At 42.2% G+C, this 22230-nt stretch overlaps 1 protein-coding gene across 2 annotated transcripts in view; it reads left to right on the plus strand.

Annotated features, from left to right (window-relative positions):
* atrnl1a (attractin-like 1a) overlaps positions 1 to 22230 on the plus strand; it is a 185050-nt gene that overhangs the window by 54196 nt on the left and 108624 nt on the right. For both annotated transcript variants that reach the window (XM_041050639.1, XM_041050640.1), the window contains exons 17-20: positions 2882 to 3095; positions 3555 to 3746; positions 10968 to 11216; positions 11519 to 11656. In XM_041050639.1, the coding sequence (XP_040906573.1) occupies positions 2882 to 3095; positions 3555 to 3746; positions 10968 to 11216; positions 11519 to 11656 (793 nt within the window). The remainder of the gene's footprint in view (positions 1 to 2881; positions 3096 to 3554; positions 3747 to 10967; positions 11217 to 11518; positions 11657 to 22230) is intronic.

The raw sequence follows: 22230 nt of genomic DNA on the forward strand, positions 1-22230 counted from the left end.
TGTAAAATAAAATAAATAAACAAAACAAATTCATAAATAAAAGGAATGTGACAGCACATACCTACACGCTAACAATGCTGGGGACAGCTTTTCATTATTTTACACACTGGCTTTTCTGCTGTGGGAACGTTTGGAAAAAACAAACAAACTTCAGACATGTTTGGTGGAATCATCCAATTTAACGTGTTACAAAGGTCGTGTGTAAGAATATTCAGCTTGTGAAGGTTTAGCTTTTCAAATCCGTGCACATGCTCAGTTTGCATTTTTTTCTGTGATTATTAAACCTGAGTTTGCAAACACGAGAAACTTCCCACTCAGCTCCTACCACCCACACTAATGTCCAGCATGGTTATATTATTATTATTAGATATTTTCAAGTTGCTTTAAATCCAATACTCACCCGTCCGTACTTGAGTTGCAAGAATTATTGGTCGCTGTGACCAGTTCTTCCCAGTCAGACAGCCCATGATCTGATGCTGTCCAGAAAATACCGAGGTTCATCTGAAGCTAATGAGGCTTCATCTGTGTGGCTTAGGAAAATAAAGTGGCTATCCCCCACCTTAGTCAGTTTAGGATGAAATTCCCTCTTTGTGGTCGTCTCTGCTGCCTCTTCACTTCAGCCAAGCAAGGAAACAGCTGTGGAAACACAATGAGGGAATTTCATACTCAAAATACTCAAAATCCAGTCCATGAGAATCGTGTTATCATAAAACAGACTGAATGTGAACCTTTCCTTTTAAAGTGTTGAAAAATCCCTGTATCTTATCAGTAAGGAAAGAAAGTAAGGAAAGAAACAAATGCAAATGTAAATTACAGTTCCACAGTACATCAGCACGTCTGAATGTAATTTCAGCTTTATGTTTCCCGTAGAGAATGAAGTAACATCTGGCTGATTAATGTGGACAAGTGGACTGATGTGCAGCTCCCCAGAGTTCATTATATGACATAATGTACATAATACTGCTTCTGTGACAGTGCAATTTATTATAAGATGCCAGACACTGTGTTACCTTAACATTATAAATCTGTAGTTATTTCTGATTAGATGTCGAGGAACGTGCGGTCTCCGGATCATAAAAACTGAGTTATTTAACATAAACAACAACTAATCAACGAAAGAACCTGAGGTGTTGTTTGTGGTTTCCTCATGATATCAAAATGTGCGTTTGGCTACAGGACTTGCAGGATGTGAAAAAGACTGAAAAAAGACTCACAGAATGTGTAAATAATATTGTTTTAATAAGTTTTAAAGCACACGTCATCTGCCTTCACAGGCACTTTGATGGTCAGACTCATACCCCAAAAATATTTTCATGCTTCCACAAAGAGTTTTGGTGCCACCAGAGGAGTGAAAGCTATCACGTGTTTATTATTTGTTTATTATTTGTTCTTCACGAAACACAAGAATCAGCTTCATCACCTGTCGAAATGAACCCAGATGTCTGAAAAACAGCTGGCAGCCAGGACGGAAATGGCTGCTTTTCAGTGGAATGTCTGTCAATCACCTCTGCACATAGTGTTTATGGTGAAAATGTTATTTGAGAACCAGACGTGTTTGACCACACGCAGACAGACTTCATGATAAATGTGCAGTGTCGGGAGAAATGTGAGCAAATATTTGAAAACGGTTAATTGAAAGAATGTGTGGTTAATTTTCTCTGGAAGAAAAGTTTTATTTTTTAAAGCACAGGTTTTTGATGCTTATAGGTGATGATACAGATTTTTTTCTGTTGTCTCTTCACTCTGAGATGCTTCCTTTCCTTAGCTTTACAGAGATCCTGACCACTGACCAGTGCTTTTGGGTCCACAGATACAGATAATGCAGTTTCACAGTTTCACAGTTTCGCTCTTTGTGATCCTGAAATGTAAAGTTTAAGTAAATCACAATGATGGGAAAACATGTTTGATTTATGTCAAATAAACTTTAACATCATTATGATCCATTATTAAATAAATCACACTTGTTTTGTCATCAAATAATTTAAATGGTCAGTGAAGTACACTTCAATGAGCTGCTGTAATTACAGTTTCTTTTGAAAATCTTTCCTGAGTGAATCTGAAGAGTTTCTGCTTTTATAGCAATTAACGTAATTTGAAGAAGGTTTGATTTAGGATCCACTTTCATCTAAAACACAACATAATGTTTGTTGTGGAGTTATCAGTCCTCCTGGCAAAGGGAGGCTTCGTAGCTGCTTCACTGTGGTATGTGAACTGGTTTGTGTTTTTTTCTCTTTCTTTTTTCTTCACATTTTTAGCTCTTCCTGTTCTTGTTGTGTTTTCTTTTTTTTTTTGAGTTTTCTAGGACACTGTCCCTGTGAACACATGAACTTCATTCAATTAAGTCTCATCATTTTCATTTTTAGAGGTTTGTTAGGGTTCATTGTCTTTTACTCTCTGGTTTAAACCAACAGCTCCTTTACATTTTCTCTTTGTGTTTTCATTGTCTTTCTGTTACTAGGAGGAGAGTTTTCAGAAAGCTTTACCATACTTAGCCTGAAAAGTGGCTGCTGTGTCTGTATCTCTGTGATTTTTCTCACCTACAAATATTGTATTAAACCTTAATGTGACTGTCTTCACCAGTATATCAACACCTAATACAAAAAATAACAAAAACCTTTAACAGCTTGCGCCTAAAAGAAGCTCAGCCTCTTAATTTCACAGGGACTTTTGAAAGTAGCAGCAGGTTTGGAGAAACCGGTGGGGGTCGGTGCAAAGTAGAGGGGCTGAAATCGAGTAACAGAACCAGCAAAAGAAATGTATCCTTAAACTTACAGGTATAGAAAAGAAAATGTAAATCAGATATATTTCATGCTATTCTTGGTCTAACTCAGCTCCCTCTTTTTCTCTTTCTCTTATCTTCTGTGTCTCAACACCCCTGCAGGGGTTATCTCCGTGGGTTGGCCTGAGGAAGATCAACGTGTCGTACTGGGGCTGGGAGGACGCGTCACCCTTCACCAACACCAGCCTGCGATGGTTACCAGGAGAGCCCAGCGACTCGGGCTTCTGTGCCTACCTGGAGCGGGCACAGGTGGCTGGACTCAAAGCCAACCCCTGCACCGCCACCACGGACGGCCTGATCTGTGAGAAACCTGCCGGTGAGAGTGAAGGAGGGAACCAATAAAGGAGAGAGTGAAGGGAAGATGTGGTTGAAGAAAGTAGATGAGTAGACGAATAAAACTCAGACCAAACTGATTTCTAATTACTATAAGAAGAAAAACAGTAACTAGTTTTTTTGCATTTCTATAACACTTTGTGTGAAAGTTGTATCAAATTGATCTTTTACTCTATGATGCACATAAGAAATGAGAAAATACCTGATATTTTACAGCAATTATTTAAGTAATTAGTTATTGATAACGACTGAATAAAGAAATTGAATCCACAAATACCGTTATAGTTTTATTCTAGAGGAAGCTCTGAGCATCTTTCCTGTGATTTAACAATCTATAATCCTAATTCTTCAGTAAATAACTTTTTGCCTGTTCCTTTTTTTTTATTCCTCCACCATCTAAACTTTTCTTTCTGGCCCTTTCTCCTTCCGCCCCGTTGCTCAGGGAGTCCGCAGAGTCAGAGTTCTCGTCCCTGTAAGACTCCCTGCGCTTTGCGCACCAGCTGTGCCAACTGTACCAGCCAGGCCATGGAGTGCATGTGGTGTGGCAGTGCGCAGCGCTGCGTCGACTCCTCGGCGTACGTCATCTCCTTCCCCTACGGCCAGTGTCTGGAATGGCAAACGCAAGACTGCACCGGTGAGACTTTCTGATGTTCCTCGTCTACCACAACTTTCATCTGACAGCTGGAGGTCCTGTTCTTTTTCTGCATAAACATTCACATGTAAAACATTGGATAAAACATCAGATTCATGTAATATGATATGCAGCTAACATCTGGTCAGCACACTGAAAGGAACCAAACAAAATGAGTTCATCTGAATGAAGGAGTAGTCCTAAAATGATTATACTGTTTTCCCTCCTCGCTTTCCTTTTGGCAGCAGCAGGTTGTAGAAAAGGTGCGTCTGTGACCCCGCTGTTCTCAGGGCTGCATCTCTCTTGCCTCCGTGGTGACTGACAGAAGTCAAACGTACTCTATCAGCTGTTGGCAGAGATAAAAAACAAATCAACTGTCTTTGGTACTGAATGTCTAAAATATGAAAGCGCACAGAGATGTTGTGACGACAGTGGAGAGAACACAACTGGCTAATAAAGCACTGAGGTCATAGCTGCTCAGTATAGCTTTAGCATTTTAGAATCCCCTCTGAAATATGTGTGGCTGGGAGCAGCTGGATGGATGGATGAGTAGATAGATGAATGAGGTGGTGTGTAGTACTCCATTCATACCTTTGGTCTATGGTGTGAATGTGTGTAAACATAGTCATTATAGACTCCTATCGATCCCCTTCTTATCAGCAGTCAGGTCTACGCCTCTGTCTCACACACACTGACACACACACACACAAACACACACACACACACACTCCAGCACTGAGTCAGCGCCACATCTCCTGTAGCTACAGGGCAGAAAATCGATCATCTACAGTGACACACGTCTGACTCAATATGAAGTCCTCGCTGCTGTCTTTTAACATTCCTCTCATATTAACACCTCCCCGGGGATGGTGAAGTGTTTGCAGTGTTTGTGAGAGAAGGATCATGAACCATGGAACCAGCCCAAATGCTGCCAGGTGCCGCTGTGGCCTCACCGAGTTGACATGAAAGACATGAAAGGATTTCCTGCCTAACTACGGAGTAGCTTTCTGTCTAAATAACATTTCTGTTGTGACTGCAGCCATTTATCTCGCTTCCATGTTCGCCTGTTTCCAGATTCTCCGCTGGGATAGGAAAATGGAGCGTATTTGTTGCATCACCAATGAACTAACCTGCTGTGTGGAAGCGATGCTTAGTTTTTCCTAATTTTCACCAATGTTTTATTTGAAAATGTTCGTTAGGTAGAGCACGGGCATATTTTATTCTACGGTTCATCAAGTTTCAACAAGTTTCTGGTAGAAAAAAAGTATTCTTCTGAGGCAAAACTTCCCACTGGTGTTTTCTGTCTTTGTTAGACAAATAGTCGGTTTGTAGCAAAGTGTTCTTGTTTCTGGAGTTAAGGAAACAGCTTCAGAAACTTTGAGATTTTTTTTGGTCTTTTTACTGGTGATTATTATTCCTTACTGGTGCCAGCAGTCTGAGTACAGACAGCCCTCCAGCCTACTGTTAGCAAGCCAAGATTGTTTTCCCTTCCTTCGTTTTACCTTCGGTGTTTACATAATGGCACTTCTCCCCCATCTTCTTTTCCCTTTTATTATTTGTATTTGTTTGGTGACAGAAGGTGTGTGGGAGGCTTTTCTTCTGCCACTTTTCACCCTTGTTGTTCCATGTATGGCATATAATCTAAAATATGACATGTTACTTTTCAAATCCTCAGATGGAGCGTTGCTGCTCTTTTATAGTCCGTCAGTCTTTAGCTTCATTTCTCTTGTTTATGGATTAATCGTGTCTTGTTTCGGGAACCGTGCAGGCAGCTGAAGGATTCATCACCTCTCCTTTCATTGCTGCTTTCACTAAAAAAAAACAAAAAAAACAAAAACTATTGCTTGTCTGAGGATCTAATTCAAAGTGTGTCATTTCTGTATCAGATCAATTTGGCCCAAGACTTTGTGTATCACTCTCATTTTTCATGTCGGCTGGAGGCTGAACTGAACACTCCTCAACGAAACCTCTTGAAATAATTGGCTTCAGTTTTGCCCCAGAAGTTAAATTTGGAAGTTTTAGGAGCTCCTTCAAAAGGCAGCTGATTTTCAGCCTCAGACTTATTGTGCCTTACTGTGTTTTCCTCTTATAAATTGAATTTTCTTTGGCTTAAGTGACAATTTTGAACTTCGCACTGCTGTTTTTGTTTTTTTCCCCCAGCCTTTCACCTCTCTGCCTCAAACATCTGGTCCCCAAAGGTCTTGCACCTGAAGCTGCATGGCGATGAATATGGCAGCTAAATTAGTTTGTGAATGTAACTCTTCAATGTAGATGTGGTCAGCTCAACAACAGCACTCCTCTCTACATAGTTTATAAGGTCAGCGTTTGCTCCAGGTGTATTTCAGCTGGAGCCACAGTTGGATACCAACATTCAAGCATTTATCCTGCGTCTATCCTGCTGGTACTTGTGGCCATGGCAGTTGTTTTTTCATTGTTCATTTTCTTGTTGACTTGTCCAAACATTTGGACCTATATATTTAAAAAAAAAAAAGGCTAAAAATCCTTTGCCAATCACCCAACAAACCATCCCCCAAATGCCCTCCAAAAAAAAAAAAAGAAGTCAGCACTTTAACGTTAGAGACAAGATTTCAACACAACAAAAACACCACAGACCTCAGCCTGTGACCATCGAGATGAATAAACACTCTCTGCTCTGCCACAGCACAAAGACTGGTGTACCGGTGTATTGGATTAGAGTGTGCAGGAATTTTTTATTTATTTTTGGTCACTCACAATGTGTGTTTTGTTGTTTACACACACACACACACACGGATGCTAGATGATAGTTATGTTGTTGTAGCTGATATTGGTTTTGCTCCAGAGAAATAGCCTTATTTTCTCTGAGGCTATCTTCACAAGGCGCTCGTGTGTGCGTGCGTGTGTGTGTGTGTGTGTGTCCGTGTGTGTGTGTGCGTGTGTGTGTGTTTTTCTGTCCGTCCCACATGATATCTGCCGTTTTGTAGCTTCACACACTGGGAGAAGAGAAGAGAAAGCAGCTTATGGCTCCTACACTTGATGTATTATGTAGGGGGGTTCACAGATCTCTGTGCTACTGGCTTCAGCGATGCTAACTGTCAACCACTGTGGAAGCAAATGGATGACACGAGATGAAGCCGGATGATACGTGCTATCCAGGGACACCAAATATCAAACCCAGTGTGATGAACAGAATGTGGCACCTAGATGATTGTGCTGAGAGAATTTTTGATAAGATGAAAATTCCCTCAGTAGGAACAAGCAATTTTTTTTTCTTTGCTGCAATATTGATAGTCTAAGTTCCTCAGAACATTTCTCATCTGTTGTGTTTAGGTTTCCTCTAGGTTATTTCTGTCAGTGAAGACAGCTAATACCCTGATTTCTGTAGAGCCATATATTTGGGGAAGGTTTTGGGAATGTACAGAGAGTTGAGTTATACATACACATACTCCTTCAGTCAGAGGTTTCAGGTTTCAACACAGAACAAATAAACAACTGGAGATTTTAAAAACAAGTCATCTGAACTCAATTTAATCTAAATTTTTTTTTGACTCATCCAGCAGCAGAACACAGTCATGACGTTCTTTCTACAATGGAAATCAAAACATTGTTCAGGAAGTTTGTGCGTCTCATGCTTTTGTGTCATTGCATGCGTACACATATATCTTACACAGCCGATGTGGGATTGAAACTCACAGTCTCCAAATGACAATAGCAACTTGAGTTTTTACCTCTTGATGTTTTGTGGCTCCCTTTTGAGATTCAAACCCGTGTTCTCTTGGACTCGATCCAGTTCCCACAGTCACTGTCCACTCTCATTCACATTGTGTTGATAGAAACGTCTGCAGATGTGGTGTTCCACAGAGGATGGCTGTTTTTTTCGTCTGGCCTCTCATCACACACCAGCAGCAGGTTAAAGTTTTCACTTAAGCAGTTCTGTCTCTTTACATTTTTTCTATGGATTGGTTCAAACGTTGGTACAGACATTCGTGGTTCAGAGACAGTAGATCTTCATGATTATTGGAGATTGTCAGACTTTTGATCTAGAGCCAGCAGCAGTTTGAAAATCCGCTCCACCACCTGAACCACAGCTGGAGGAAAAAACCTAACTTCACGGGATACAGCTGTTGTTACTGTGTATTTCTGTTGTCAACAAATCATATCGCAAGAAAGAATTGTAGAAACTCAGCTTATATACATCACGTTTTCTTTATAGTGAGTGTTAAAGCCTTACGGAGCTGCTAGCTTCACTTTAGACTCAACATTTATCTGTTAAATTTTCACTTTTCCGTCTTAAGTGCGTCAAGCAGAGTTCTCCTTTGTGCCTGTGTTCAGTTTGCCAACCCTAACTCATAATTTAATTGCAATAACCCTTTCTGAAAGAAACTACAGGAGCATTAGCATTAAAGTTGGTTGATAAATCGGAGTCCTGATTTTAATCTTTACAACTATTCACAATAAAAAAGCTAAAAACTAAAAAATAGCCAGTAATCAACAGTTTCACCTGTGGACCATGATTAGATCACATGTTTGGATTTTAATCATGAAATATGTTTTCCACCCTCGTGGGAAATACAGGCTCCATCCAATAGGACATTTCCTCTCCAGATAGCCTGGAGCTAATAACACGAGGTACAGCTAAATGTTTGGTGTTGTTAACTAAAACTAAAGCCTTGTAAACCCCCCAGGCACACGCATGCCTGCGCCTGTTTCCATTTTTCTCTCTCTCATCCTCATCTACCCCGAGTCCACTGGACTACATGAGACAATAACCTCTCGTAATTCTTTCCATGTGGAACACAGCTGAAGCCAGATATTTGGAAATGCTGCTAAAAATAGAAAAGACTACTGAGGCAGAGAGAACATGTCAGGTAAATTACATTATTTGCACAAGCCACAGTGATGTAAGTGAACATCTTAGGACTTAACATTTTCTGTCTGTGCAGGGATTTGTTTTCGTCCACCGTCTCTCACTTCTGTATGAACTGTTTTTACCTCCCCGGGGCCCATTTCATCATATTTGTGGCATGCAGGCTGGTGCCTGAAAGATTCGATGCATTCGCTCTCACTGATTTTGACATGAACATGCAAATGAACTGCAGTCAGGAGCTGCAGATGCACCTTGCAGTGTGTCTGTGTGTCCAGATTAACTCTGCATGCATCAGAATGTATTTTAAGGTGTGAGTGGAATCACGTTTCTCATAATTATTCCCATACTGGTAATAAAAGCGTAACCGTGTGACTGTGGGGCTCAGAAATTTTCCCGTAACAAACTTTGATTCTGCCAGCATTTTTTTTATTTTGTCTGAAATAATCTCCTGTGTTGTTCTGAAGTAACTGCTCTGCAAAGCCAGGTCACATGTCAGATACATCACCTCAGATGCATCCAAAAACTGATTTCGGTGAATGGTTTATGAGATGCGACTGTTTCCAATCAGGTGTAGAAATGACTCATGTTGATGTGAAAGGGAGAAGTTTCAAGCAAGCGCCTGCTGAGCATTGCTCGATCATTACGAGTGAAGCTAAACCGTGGGCTGGCACTGCAGGTCTAATAACCCGACCTGGAGGGACACAAAATGGCCGCCTCATAATGGGTGCAAATTGGATCTATCAAATCAAAGAGAAGCAAAGAATGTTGTTCTATTAAAATTTTTAAGGTTTGGCAGAAGTAAAGCGGAGGAGTTGTAAGGATCAGCTACCAATTTTCTTCAATTTGAATCATATTTTAAAATGATAAACAGTCCTGGTATATTTATTGGATATTAAAGTCTGCTCTTGGGTATGTAAATATGTGCTTTTCTAGCAATGGAAACCCTACTGTGTGGTGGATTAGGGATATTCTGCTGAACCGCCTCTCTTTGAACTAGTGACTATAGTAGAGATCCAATGAGTGTCAGAAAAAAAAAGAAGAGGAGAGGGAATAAGGGGAGGTGAAAGTAAAAACCGGAGGGAAGAACGCAGTAAGAGTGAGACGAAAAGAGAAGATGAGGAAAAACTGGAAGAAGAGTCCCATCCTTTGTGATTTCATTTATGCCTAAAGTGTTTTAAAGTAATCCAGAAAAAAATCTAATGAAATCAGAATGACAGGAAATGAAGGAGGAGAGGGTTTAATGTTGAAGAGAGCAGCGCTCGGTGCAAGAGGGGACGACGGCTTAGTGAATAGAAATAGAAAATAAGATGCAGGAGAGGAGGATAAAAATGTGGCAGAGAGGAGATAAAGAGTGAATCTGAGGAGAAGAGAGCAGAAGTTTGTAATTACAAAGAGGGAGGGAGAACAAATGAATCAGCATTGCTGCAGTTGAATAATGCAACGGGGGGAGCTTGCAAACACACTCAGAGGACGAGCGGTGTATTTCAAGCAGAGCTAGCTAGCAGGGACACGGAGAGACGGAGGTACAGGTTCAGTTAGAACATCTGTGGCTTATGGAAATGGCTCATGTTCAAAAGAGAAACAAACTTCTGGTGAAAATGCTAATTTTACTTGATGCTGCATTTGAATCATCTCGCCAGGCTATAAGAAACAACACCTCGGATAACTTCTCTCAACCTTTCGGTTTCTTGTGCACAAGCCAAGAAACCAACGGAGTCTTACCTTTCTCCCTGCCTCTCTGAGTGTGTATCCCCACCCTCGTCTTTGTAGACTAAAATTTATTATGACAGGAAGACGAGTTGATGTTGAGAACGAGAGCAAGGCAAGACTGAAAGGTTCAAAAGCAAGCTGTAAAGTTAAGTTTGGAAGGCCGGCTTCTCTGGAAAAACACTTGATTTCTTATTCCTGTCACCCATCGCCTGTTCTCTGCCACATTCAGCGAACAAAAGAGTTTTGTTTTCTTTCACAAGCGTTGAATGCCATACCATAAAAAAAAAAAGTGTCATTTTTAATTTGCACCACTAAAGCCTTTTTGAATGTCACATCCACTTTATGAATACAAATGCTTTTCTCAACATGTGGGATGGCGTGGCAAAGAAAAGTCAATTTCTTTATAAATGTTGAGGGTCAAAGAAAAGTGTAGCGGAGGGTGTAGATTACATCACTAAAGGTTTTTATTGTGTTTATGCTTTGGTTGAAGCTGTTAGGATTAACTATGGTGTAGTGTGGAGGATGGAATATGTTCAGATTTGTGATTTAAAAGTTTGTTTACAGCCTAAATGTGTGCAGAGCGTTACACTTTTATACTGGAGTCCATTTGTTAACAAACCAGAAACCTAACACATTCATGCTCACTTTGTTTTACCTTCACCCTGCAGCTCAGAACTGTTCAGGCCTGCGGACGTGTTCGGAGTGCCAGGAGAGAGCCGAGTGTGGCTGGTGTGGTGATCCCAGTAACACCGGTAGGGGAGTTTGCATGGAGGGCTCGTACCGTGGGCCTCTGAGGCCTGCAAACGCCAGGGCTGCGTCCCGAGACCGGGACAGACTGCGAGACAGGGACATGGTCCTGGACCAGAGTCTCTGTACATCTGATAAAGGCTATAACTGGGCCTTTATCCAGTGTCCGGGTGAGTGAAGCACTGGACCTGGTTCAGGTTCAGTATTTTGACCCCAGTTAGACTAAATACAGCACATCTCTGTATTACTCATCACAGTTTACCAGCACCACAAACTACAGTCTCCAGAATGACCACACAGTTGAATCAGCACCTCTTTTAAACAGTTTTTCACTAAAATTATAATATAATTATAACCTTTATGGGCGTCGGACTCATTCCTGGACTGCTCTGTCAGACTGCCTTGAATGTAGCTGCCTTATTAACTGGCAATTGAGTGTATCTTTGTGTGTGTGTGTGTGATTTCCTCTCAGCGTGTCAGTGTAATGGTCACAGCAGGTGTGTGAACGGCAGTGTGTGCGAGCACTGTGGGAACCTGACAGCAGGGACACACTGCCAGAGCTGCATTCCCGGTTACTACGGCGACCCCATCAATGGAGGGAAATGCAACGGTGAGTGCAAAGGTCACATGTCTTTATTTTTCTTATTCATTCAGAAAGGCTGAAACACATTGTTCTTCTTGGTTTCGAGATAGAGATTCTGTTTTTTTTTTTTTTTTAAATCTTTGTAAGATTTCCCAGTGGAAACACTTCACACATTCTCAGTTCCCCACTTTAAGCTACATGCCATCTTTCTCTGTTCTTGCTCTGATTTCCTTGTATAAACATCATGATCCAGCCAGGTGCAAACAGCCGTCGGCAGTCTACCACACTGTGTAATAGACACAAACAACCTGATGGGGGCAGCGTTTAAAAGCTGTGAGTCCCAGGTTTGGTTTCTGTAGAGCTTACGGTGGCCAGCAGAGCACTGGATCAGAAAACAGGAAGGAAAAAAAGGCAAGTTCAAGCAGAGTGTGGACAGGACCGTGGTCTGTGGACACTGAGGAGCCAGCATCAGCAGCCTAGTTTAGTCTCTGCTTTCATTTCTTAACATTTGTAAAGGAGCAGAGAGGTTAGACTCAGGGAAGGATGGTGCTGATGCACATGCTGTATGTGTTTCTGTATATTTCTGTCTGGAGTCTGTCAGTCAGCAGTTTTTCATGCTTTGTTTCGCTTCGTATGGATATAATCACAGCAAATCCCACGGCTGAAACTGTGAACAGATTATATGTGCCAGTCAGGTGACAGAAAGAAGCCGCAGGAAAATGGCAGTGTGCTTGTGATGTGAGGGCACGTGGGGCTGACTTTGGGAAGGTATATGATGTGGGGCCCAGATAGGAAAAAACATCAGAGATGGGAGAGTGTAATGAATGAGTGAGTGGCTGTTGGACTGTGAGTGAGGGAGGTGCAGTCGCATCAGTCTCGCTGTGACAGATGTGCGTTTTGGCCTGATGGCGGCGTGACATTAAATCGCTCTTAATCATTTTCTTATTTCCTGAGTTGACTGGTGTCTCCGTCCCTGGCGGCTTTTCGCAGCCAGCGGGACGCTGATAGATGCACGCCTCTCGTCGCCTCCGTATAGGACAGCCTCTGATTCACTTTCTCCTCTACTTTAGCTTTCTTTGCATTTTTTTTTCTCTTCACTCCATCCTGTCTCTGTATTTTCATCCTTCTCTTATGTTCTCTTTAACATCCTCCTTGTCCCATTTCCCTGCTGTTTCTCTGCCCACGTCCCATTCTTCACACCTCTTTTATGCTTCCTTTTCTGTTATGGTTCTTATCGTATTTGTTCAGTTTATCTATTCTTTCCCTTCTTTCATCCACTCTTCCTCTTTCCTTACTTATTCTATTCCTTTCTTTTCCTCTCCTCTTCCTACCTTTCTTTCTTTCCCTGCCCTTTCCCTTTTTTCCTTTCCTTTTTCTCCTTCTTTCTTTTCCATTCCTCTATCCTCCTCTCCTTCCTTGTTTTCTTTCCTTTCCTCTTATACTCATTTAATTTACACTCCTTAAACTGGATTTGTAGACGGACTTGTGTCACTGGTCTCCACCTCCCTGCAGCTTGTTTAGAGACTACACTGTCCATGTTCACCTATTCACCTTCATCCTGCTTACATCCATTTGCCTTTACCTCCTCACATCTTCCCTCCCCTTAATTTTTCCCTCTTTTACTTCCTCTGTCGTTCCCTCTTACAGCTCACAATAACTCTCTGTCTTTAATTCCCCCCTCTGTTCATCCGTCCATCAGTCCATTCATCCTTCTTCCTATCTCCGTCTCTCTCTATTTCTCTTTATAAAAGGGACCACTAGATTTACCTTGGGCTAAACGGCAGGGGGGCAATGATGTGTAGCCGATTATAGCGCTAAATGATAGAGAGACAGCTTTGTCCCAACCGGTGAGGGGAAAAGGCCTTGGCTCATAGGGTTGTAAAGAAGATGGAAGGGTGAGAGAGGCAGTGGGGGAGGGAAAGGGGGGATGGCACAGAGAGAGAGAGAGACAGGCAGACAGAGGAAGAAACAGGTAAAACCATGTGGCGAGACATACAAGGTTAATATCAGTGGAAAAGGACAGTTGCTCTTGGATAGAGAGATGATGAAGGAATAGAGGAGGAGTTGGAGGGATAAACAGAGAGGAAGAGATGGAGGACACACAGAGGAGAGGGGACTCTGTCCGTTCCCATGTCCCTGTGACAGATGATTAACTAACCTTGTCAGATCTGGATGAAGTGTGTGTCTGTGGGTGTGTAGGAGTGTGTGCAGGGCGTTAGTGACTTTTCTTTGACTGTGCCGCACGAAATCAAACACACACTGAACTTCAGAGCTGCATCATGTTGTGTGTTGAGGAGAAGATTTTAGAAGCTGACAGGAAACCACGCAGGTTTCCTGTCAGACAGACGGACGGACGGACGGACGGACGGACAGACAGACAGACAGACAGACAGACAGACAGACAGACCACTGTGCTGCTGTGCCCTCTGAGTTGTCTTCCAGGCAAGACTTCAGCTTGTATTATTTCTCCTCGTGCTTGTTATCTTTTGCTACCCAGTGCTTCAGCGTATAATGCTCCTCTGCCATCGGCACCTCACGCTGAACAGTTTTATTGCTTCCATAAATTTTGCATGATTCACATCAGTAGCTCCCTGTCTCCATCTCGCTCTGATACTCTGTCTCTCTCTGCACTACCTCACTCGCTCTCTCTGTGAAGACTCCCAGTCATGCTGGTCGTGTGATACTTAGAAACACTACACAAGTCAAAGGCTGTTTGGTCTTGAGGACGTTTTTGCCACTCAAGCCCAGAGGACTCATCGTTTCTTATAGGTTCAGCTCAGTTCAGTGATTGTTTCTTGTGCGGCTGCACAGGATTTACAGCGTTCCTCAGTTTCTCTGTATTTCCAATGGGAAAAGGAAGGAATAAGATAAATAAATGAAAACAAGATTAAAAGAATAGAATAGTTATCACTGAATGCTAATTCATTGTTCGAGTGCCAGTGAGGAGTTTTCTTCTTTCTAGTCAAACCATTCTTATTTTCCAGACCAGTCACACACAGTTCAGATCATTCCCACCTTGACGTGGGCTGCCACCGGCCTCCCTCTCATGTTATGGCTGTTTTGTTAGTCACTGATAAATGACCTGTTGTACTGTCGAGGTGTGAAGACCTGTTTTCTACCTTCGGTATGAAATGAATGCAACATTACATTATGTTCCTGTTACCCTATCCCAGGCAGCTGACAAAACAAAACTATTTTTACCAAGAAAAAAAAAGTGTAGTCTCTTTTCTATTCACTGTGGGTCATTTTTAGAATTTGAACAAACCAGCAATCCTGTTGTTTTTTTTGGTGAAGTGACTCTTATGTGCCAACAGATCGTGTATTCCCCTCTTCCCTCCCCCTCTCTCTCTCTATCTTGTGTCCCTGTTTTTGAGGGTTTGATGTACAGTCTCTAAGCAGGGTGTGACAGCAGGGGTTCTTTGTAAATTTGTGTTCAGCGCAGGAGCCATAGAGATGTTGAGTGCTGTCTCTGCAAGAAACTGGCAAACCCAGCTGCATCAACCAGAGACTGGGACAGACAGGACAGCAGGGTAGTTTGTCTGTGTGTGTGTGTGTGTGTGTGTGTGTGTGTGTGTGTGTGTGTGTGTGTGTTTGTGTTTGTGTTTGTGTTTGTGTTTGTGTTTGTGTTTGTGTTTGTGTTTGTGTGTGTGTGTGTGTGTGAGATGGATCAGACAGAGCCAGCTGTTGTTGAGCTTTAGCAGCAGTAGAGTAGCAGAGGAGGTCTGCTGCCTGCAGAGTCTCACTCCATTCAGTCTTCTCTATGGAGACGCTGCCAATTATGCTCTCACCTGTTGTCCTAAGTATTTCTGTGTGTGGCCGTGTGTGTGTGTGTGCGTGCGCCTGCGTGTGCGCATGTTTTTGCTTAAACATGCCTGTGTGTGTTTACGTACCTGTGGAGCCCTGTGGTGGAATTGCAAAGTACCCAGCATTCCTAGCGGTATCCAGTCATCTTGCCTCTGGCTGTTCTATTCCTGGCGTCTGACTGGTCAACATATGGACGCGTAGACAAACCAAAACACACAAACCCACCGACACACGAAGCCACTCAAACGTTTCTGTAAATATGATTTGAAATGCTTTTGAATCCCTTTTGATCTCCAGTCAGTGCAAACAGTGTTTTTGAAGTCTCTCTGCAGCTGTGACTCACGTCTCATCCAGAATAAGCTGCTTTCTTTGAAACTGTGTGCTTTCAAACTGGCATTAACCATACATTTAACTAGCTCATGTGCTATCGTGCACGTGCTGACTATAGTAAGATAATGTAGCCTGTGTCGTACAACATTAACATGACAGCTTGTTTCACACTTGACCCAAATGGAGCCACACCATTCTGCATCGAAAACCATTTTACACGGATCAAAGTAATACACCACATAGAAAGAGGGTCGCCGGCCAGGAAAGGTTGGCTAACGCTGCATTAGAGGTTTTGAAATCGAGCAGGGATCACGCAGAGGAGCGTAGCCACTCAAACGCTGAAGTACTGATTGGCCCGTGGAAAACAGAAAGTGTTCAGATTCACTCTGAATAGTGCAAAAGTGCACCAATCAATTCACAGAGCACATACGGAGCTTTTTACAGTTTAGCATATATCCAGCTCACCCTCTGCAGCTGTGCCAGGCCTGATGCCACACTGTTCACCTGAAAACTGAACGTCTGTCATCACCCATCAGGAGTAATACTCCCAGATACACACAAGCTCACTGAGCTGCACGTAGTGAGTCTAATGTCACTGCCGACATGCAAACGTATTGATTTTGATTGTATTGAGTATGAGCCGCTGTTGAGACACTGCAAGAAAAATGATTGAAAATCTGAAACCTTCACATTTAAAGGTCGACAGTTCAATGACTGGATTGTGTTGAGGGAAGGAAACTATATCCAGGAACTCTTTGATGTCACTGAACATCATTTTTTCCCTTTGTATGCAAATATGTGTGTGTGTGTGTGTGTGTGTGTGTGTGTGTGTGTGTGTGTGTGTGTGTTATCCCATGTATTTTACTGCCTACCTCTCTTTACTTCATGATTTTCCCCCATTTGCCCTCCACCTTCTTCTTCTGCTGCCCCTCATTAAAATCAGTGGAACCAAACTGCCCCGTGAGTGGAACCAGACAAAGAAAAGGCAGGAGTCAGCTGAAGGTGGAAGGTGACATTGATGATGATGATGATGAAGATTGAATAAATACTGATGGAGATCAGCATGTGATTGATCATAATCAGGGGACTGCAGTAGTTCTCAGTGGTGCGCTGAAGAAAAAGGCGTTTCGAAAGCGTTACAGTTGATTAAATTCGATGTTATTTTGATTCCCACAGCGTTTTACGATCCTTTAGAATCCTTCATAAAAAAGTTCTTTTTCCTTCTTTGATAATTTAAATTTTGAACTATGTGCCACATTGTAATTTCAAGCAGAATAATGGCATCCTAACAAATTCTGTTTTTATATTTACATTTTTATCTGAATTGTCCTGGATACAGTCCAGTAGGATTGTACTGGTTGTGTTGACTGTATGTACCAAATCAATGCTGGCATCTTACAGTCTTTTACCTTTGTTAATAAAGGAATTAGACTACAAAGTCATTATATCTGACATTTCCACACAGCGCAATTTATTTTCAGTGCCAGTGTTCAGTGGTGACCAGCGCTCACATCCCGGCTCATAAATGAGTTTGTTCTTCTTGAACTTTAAACAAATAGTTTTATTTTCCAACCCAGCCAAGAAGAGCACTTGAATAAAACATTAACAGGAACCACTGTAAAGCAGAATCATCAAACGTCTCCAGTCTGTTTGGCGAGCAGGTTGAAATTTGGGGTTTAACACCAGAGTGTAGGCTGCTGCTTTTACAGGAGAAGATGATGAATATATCCCACATCATGCAGAATGGTAATATTGCAAAGTGTCAACACTTTAATGTGTCATTGTAATACAGATGTGCGCTCACACATGACAGTCACTGCTATAAGCACATGGTCATGCGCACACACATATTCTATATGATTTCCATACAGACCCTGATCTGCAGGCCAATCAACACATCTTGTAGGTGTGACCGTGTTGCACAACACCATCTTTTCAGCAAATCATCTAAAAATGACAGCTCTGTTGTCATAGTGTAAACACTTTGTGACCTCTAATTAAAATGGTCAGTTTGCCTTTGCTGCAGAATTCCACCCTCCAACAAGGCCCGTTCTGAAAAGACACGTTAAAAGTCACTGAAAGATAAAAACCTGAGCGGCACGCAGTCATACAGAGGCTACACTGTGATCGTGTGGTTTACTGTACAGGAGGTACAGTAAACCACTCTGTTAACAGAGCTTCTGCTGACACCGTTTTGTTGTTCTGTTTTTCTTTCTTTCAACGGCAAATTGTTTCGATGGAGGGATTCTTAAAGTGCAAAAGAGAAACAATAAAAACTGAATCTGAAACAAGATGAAAGAAGAAATCCAGCCATAATTCACACGGTGGAGCCAGCAGCTGGTTCCAATTCCTCTGTTTTAACAACGGTGTGAATTTGTCACTTTCATTTCAGAGCAGACGAGATGTGGGGTAGGTGCAGGTTACGTTTCCTCCACATACACTACATTTTGCTCATTTTTGTATGTGTGAGATTTTTGCACGGGTACATCAGGTGGTTACAATTTCAAGAAGAATTTAAGGAATTGTGTTTACAAGTTTAAGTTCTTTGGCTTCCCTGTTTTTATTTGTACTTAAATTAGAATTCATTGAAATATAGACCAAAGAAGATTAATCAGCATCAGAGGAAGATTCACATGTGGTTCTAGGCTCAGCAGCACAAAAAGAAATCTTTGGAGTGGTATATATCACCACAAAGCCTCTGATTTTTTTTTTCTTTCCACCCATTAAGTTTGGTTGAGTTTCATAACTGCACATCCCTCAGGAATAAGACAAAGCCGACTGATAACAGATAACAGGTTCAGTGAGGATTGTTCTCTAATGTTTTCTCACTGACTTATTTCCTCAGCTCTGACTGACTCATACAGACACACGCAGACAAACACACACACACACACACACACACACACACACACACACACACACACAGACAGCCCGGTTGCCACCTACACACACACACACACACACACAAACACACACACACACACACATTCAAATACACCCTGACAATAGGCGTCTTTTGTATTGTGTGTACATGCAGAGGCAGTGGGGTGAGAAATTGTACTCTCTTCAGGGGGCTTGCACGAGGCATGGGAAATATGATTTATATCAAATCAGCCTTTTTTGCTAAGAGATCAGGTTTCTTTTTATTGTGGCTTATTTCTGTGTTGTCAGCAAGTGTGGTGCGTGATGTGCTTCCTCCTCCGTCCATTTCATCCATTCACTCTCTTCTTCTTTATGATTCCCCTGCTCTTTCCATCCTTCACCTCCAGCCCTGCGCTCTCACGGAATTGAGTTCACTTCTTCTGGGCACTTGAATATGATTGTGTCTGCAGACTTCATGCATGAGTCAAGTGCTTATTTTCCTATAGGGACCTCCATGTTTAGTGAGAGTGTCTAACTGTCTGAATGAGTGCATTCATTGTGTGTTGAAAGCCAGGAGAAATGTATGTTTCTAAAGTAAACTCTAGCTATCGTGAAGTGTAGCGGTAGGATCACAGTCCTCAGTGCAGGTCCGTTTTCTGTTTGATTTAGTATTGGCCTCAAGCATTAGAAGAACTTATGGGAATTAAAATGTGCTTTTTGGCATCGTATCTGACATTATCCCTCTTTTCTTTTGACAGACAATACAAATGTTTCATAAATCACTTTGTGTGTCGTGCAGTGAGACTGCAGTCTGAGCCATCATGTCAGCTTCCACTCACACATCTGTCCTGTGTCTGTCATGCACAAATGTTCCAGCAGCATGAGCAGATTCAGCTGATTTACTTTGAATATCGTACATTTCGAACGATGACGGCACACTGACGCCTCAGATGGAACTCCTGTCTGTGAACCTCGGGGTGTAACAGCCTCCAGACCCGGTTTACTGTTTGATCAGCTTTTACACAGAATATAAAAGAGGTGAAAAACAGACAGTGAGTGCATCTGTGAGGTGAAGGGTTTTATCAATAAGCGTCTCTGCAGAAATAAAGCAACATTTAAAAAACACAGGCTATACTGTCTCTGTGCTATGATTTTATAAGTAGTTTACCCTGTGATCCAGCAGAGGACGCCCTAAAACTTCACTATCAGCTTGACCTATTGACCTATCGGCAAACTAAGTGAGTATTGTTTTGTTGTTTGCTGCAAAAATGGAGGAACAGTAGTGAGCAAAACTGTCCTGAGCGCACAACCACTACACAAAAGCAGAATGTAGAAGCATTTTGGGTTTTCTCACCTGCTGGCTTGTGAGTGAGGCAGCAGAGGCACCATAGACGAACGGTGTCAGGTGTACAACCACATCTGATTGCCTGCGATTCAGCACGCTAAATTAATTTAAATGAATTGTATGTAATTTCTTTTTTTCTTAGAACATGATTATTGGAAGAAATGAAAGCTTTCGTGGAGACTGTGCTAATTCAGGAGACTCTCCTTTGGGCTGCATCAGGCAGAAGAGCTAACAGTTTGCCGTGACGTGCAAAACTTCTGGAGCCTTTATGTGCTCATTTGTGGTTTTTATCACCAAGCAATCCAGTGTAGCTGTTAAATGAAACGAAATAATTGTGTTTGATTCTCAGATTTTACTGTGCAGTTTAATGGTAGGCACCAATTTAGCCGAGAAAAGTGCAGTTTCACATTTTTAGCTCCTCACAAAAGCTGACACCATGACAAATCCAGCTTAGCTAGCTGTTAGCTAGTTAGTAATTGCATCATAGGTGTGTGTGTGGGTGGGTGTGTGTGCGTGTGTGTGTGTGCGGCTTTGTTTCTCCATCCATTTTGAGTTTTAAGCAGCTGTATGTTGTTATTTCTGTATGTAATTGGAGATGAAACGCTACAGTAGCTTTACAGCTCAACTTCCCATCACACATCAGAGTGTGCAGAGCAGAGCAGGGAGTTGGTCTGTGCTGAGGCTTCTCTGCTGGAAGCAGGATCTTGTTTACTGCTTAGGGGATTACAGTGGTTTCATGTTTGTTTGAAGAGAGGGGGGGAATGCCGTTCTCTGTCACAGAATTTACTCGGTTTTACTGTGAGATCTGAAATAATTAAACTTTTTTGAGACGGGCTTAGAGATTGTGTTGTATTTATCCGTTCGAGTGTCTTCATTTAACCTGTAATTTGGCCTCTGGCATAACAGTTAGAGAAAGCTGAGAACAGTCTAAATTTACTGGCAGCCTTATAAGCCATTGCCTTGAATCCTTCACCTCAGTCCTTTTCTTTCTCTCTCGTCTCTTTGTCTCCCACTCTCAGTCTTTAAGTGCCACTGGCAAAATCTATGTGAGTGCATGCATGTGCATTTCTCCGAGCTGTGTCCTTTTTATGCCTTTGTTGACTGTCTGCTAAATCAATATTGTATGAACAGCAGGGTGATCTGAGCCTACGCTAACACACCTGTGATTTGTACATTATCTCAAGTTTAAAAGCCACTCTAAGACCTGTGCAGTTCAGTGTGCATCGCTGAAAAAGGTTTTTTCTTTCTTTCTGACGGGCCAATGTAATTTCAAGCAATAAACTGAAATTTTATTTTGTTATTGTTGCCGTCTCTGCTGTCAGCGGCTCCGTTTTTCAAGTTTAAGAGCATCCATTCGACTTTTAGCCTGCTGAAATTTAAATACCCCACTGTGCCGCCTAGTTTTTCTGCAGCTCGGTGTGTGTATGTCTGTGCTCGGAAATCTAAATATTTAAAGCAGCGTTTATGTCTGCCACCTTGTTTTTGTTCTGTGTAAGCAGTCAAATCAGGCCCTCTTCCCAGGCAGAGGAGGAGAGGGGATAGACGAGGTTGTTTTCTCTCATTATCTGTTGGTGCCTTGGCTTTACCTTGACCTGAGCGCGCCACTGTTTTATTACACGGCTTGTCTCGGTGCCAATTCCAAAGAATAAGAACAAAGCGCAAAGTCAATTCATTTGGCGAGGGACACAGGAAAGGGTGGCCTTGTGTGGATGTGAACACACATATATACACACCATCACACAAGGGTATAGAGAACGTTCTTGTTTGTCTCTGCCATTAGTCGCCCCATGCAGAAGTGATTTAGTGTCTAAATTACAGGCTCTGCTGCATGTGAATCATACGGCTACATCACGCTCTGCTTTTACATTACAGAGCGATTAAAACGATTAGACGAACCGGAGCTGCCGTTTCCGTGGCTCTAATCAGAAGCAGACTACCTCTGATAAATGGCTTCCAAAAGCCGAATTTCACCATGCAGGACCTTATGCGGCCCCTTTTCCAGGGGGGATTTTTCTACTTTGGTCAAAGTGAATTACATTTTGCATCTCAAATCCAAAGTTTATAAACAGTTTACCGGCTTATTAGCTTATTTTGGTTCCCCTGGCGTACTACCAATATTGTATTTTGACATTTGGTCCTCAGGACTGAGACATTTTAGCTCCCTTGTCGTAACATGACTGCCGTGTATGTTTATATCGTATTCATGTTTGATTGTGGCTTTGACCTGGCAGTGCCTAAAGTGTTCTTTGCACTCCACTAA

This window comes from Toxotes jaculatrix, chromosome 11 (genome assembly GCF_017976425.1).
Source record: "Toxotes jaculatrix isolate fToxJac2 chromosome 11, fToxJac2.pri, whole genome shotgun sequence".
NCBI classification, from domain to species: domain Eukaryota; kingdom Metazoa; phylum Chordata; class Actinopteri; family Toxotidae; genus Toxotes; species Toxotes jaculatrix.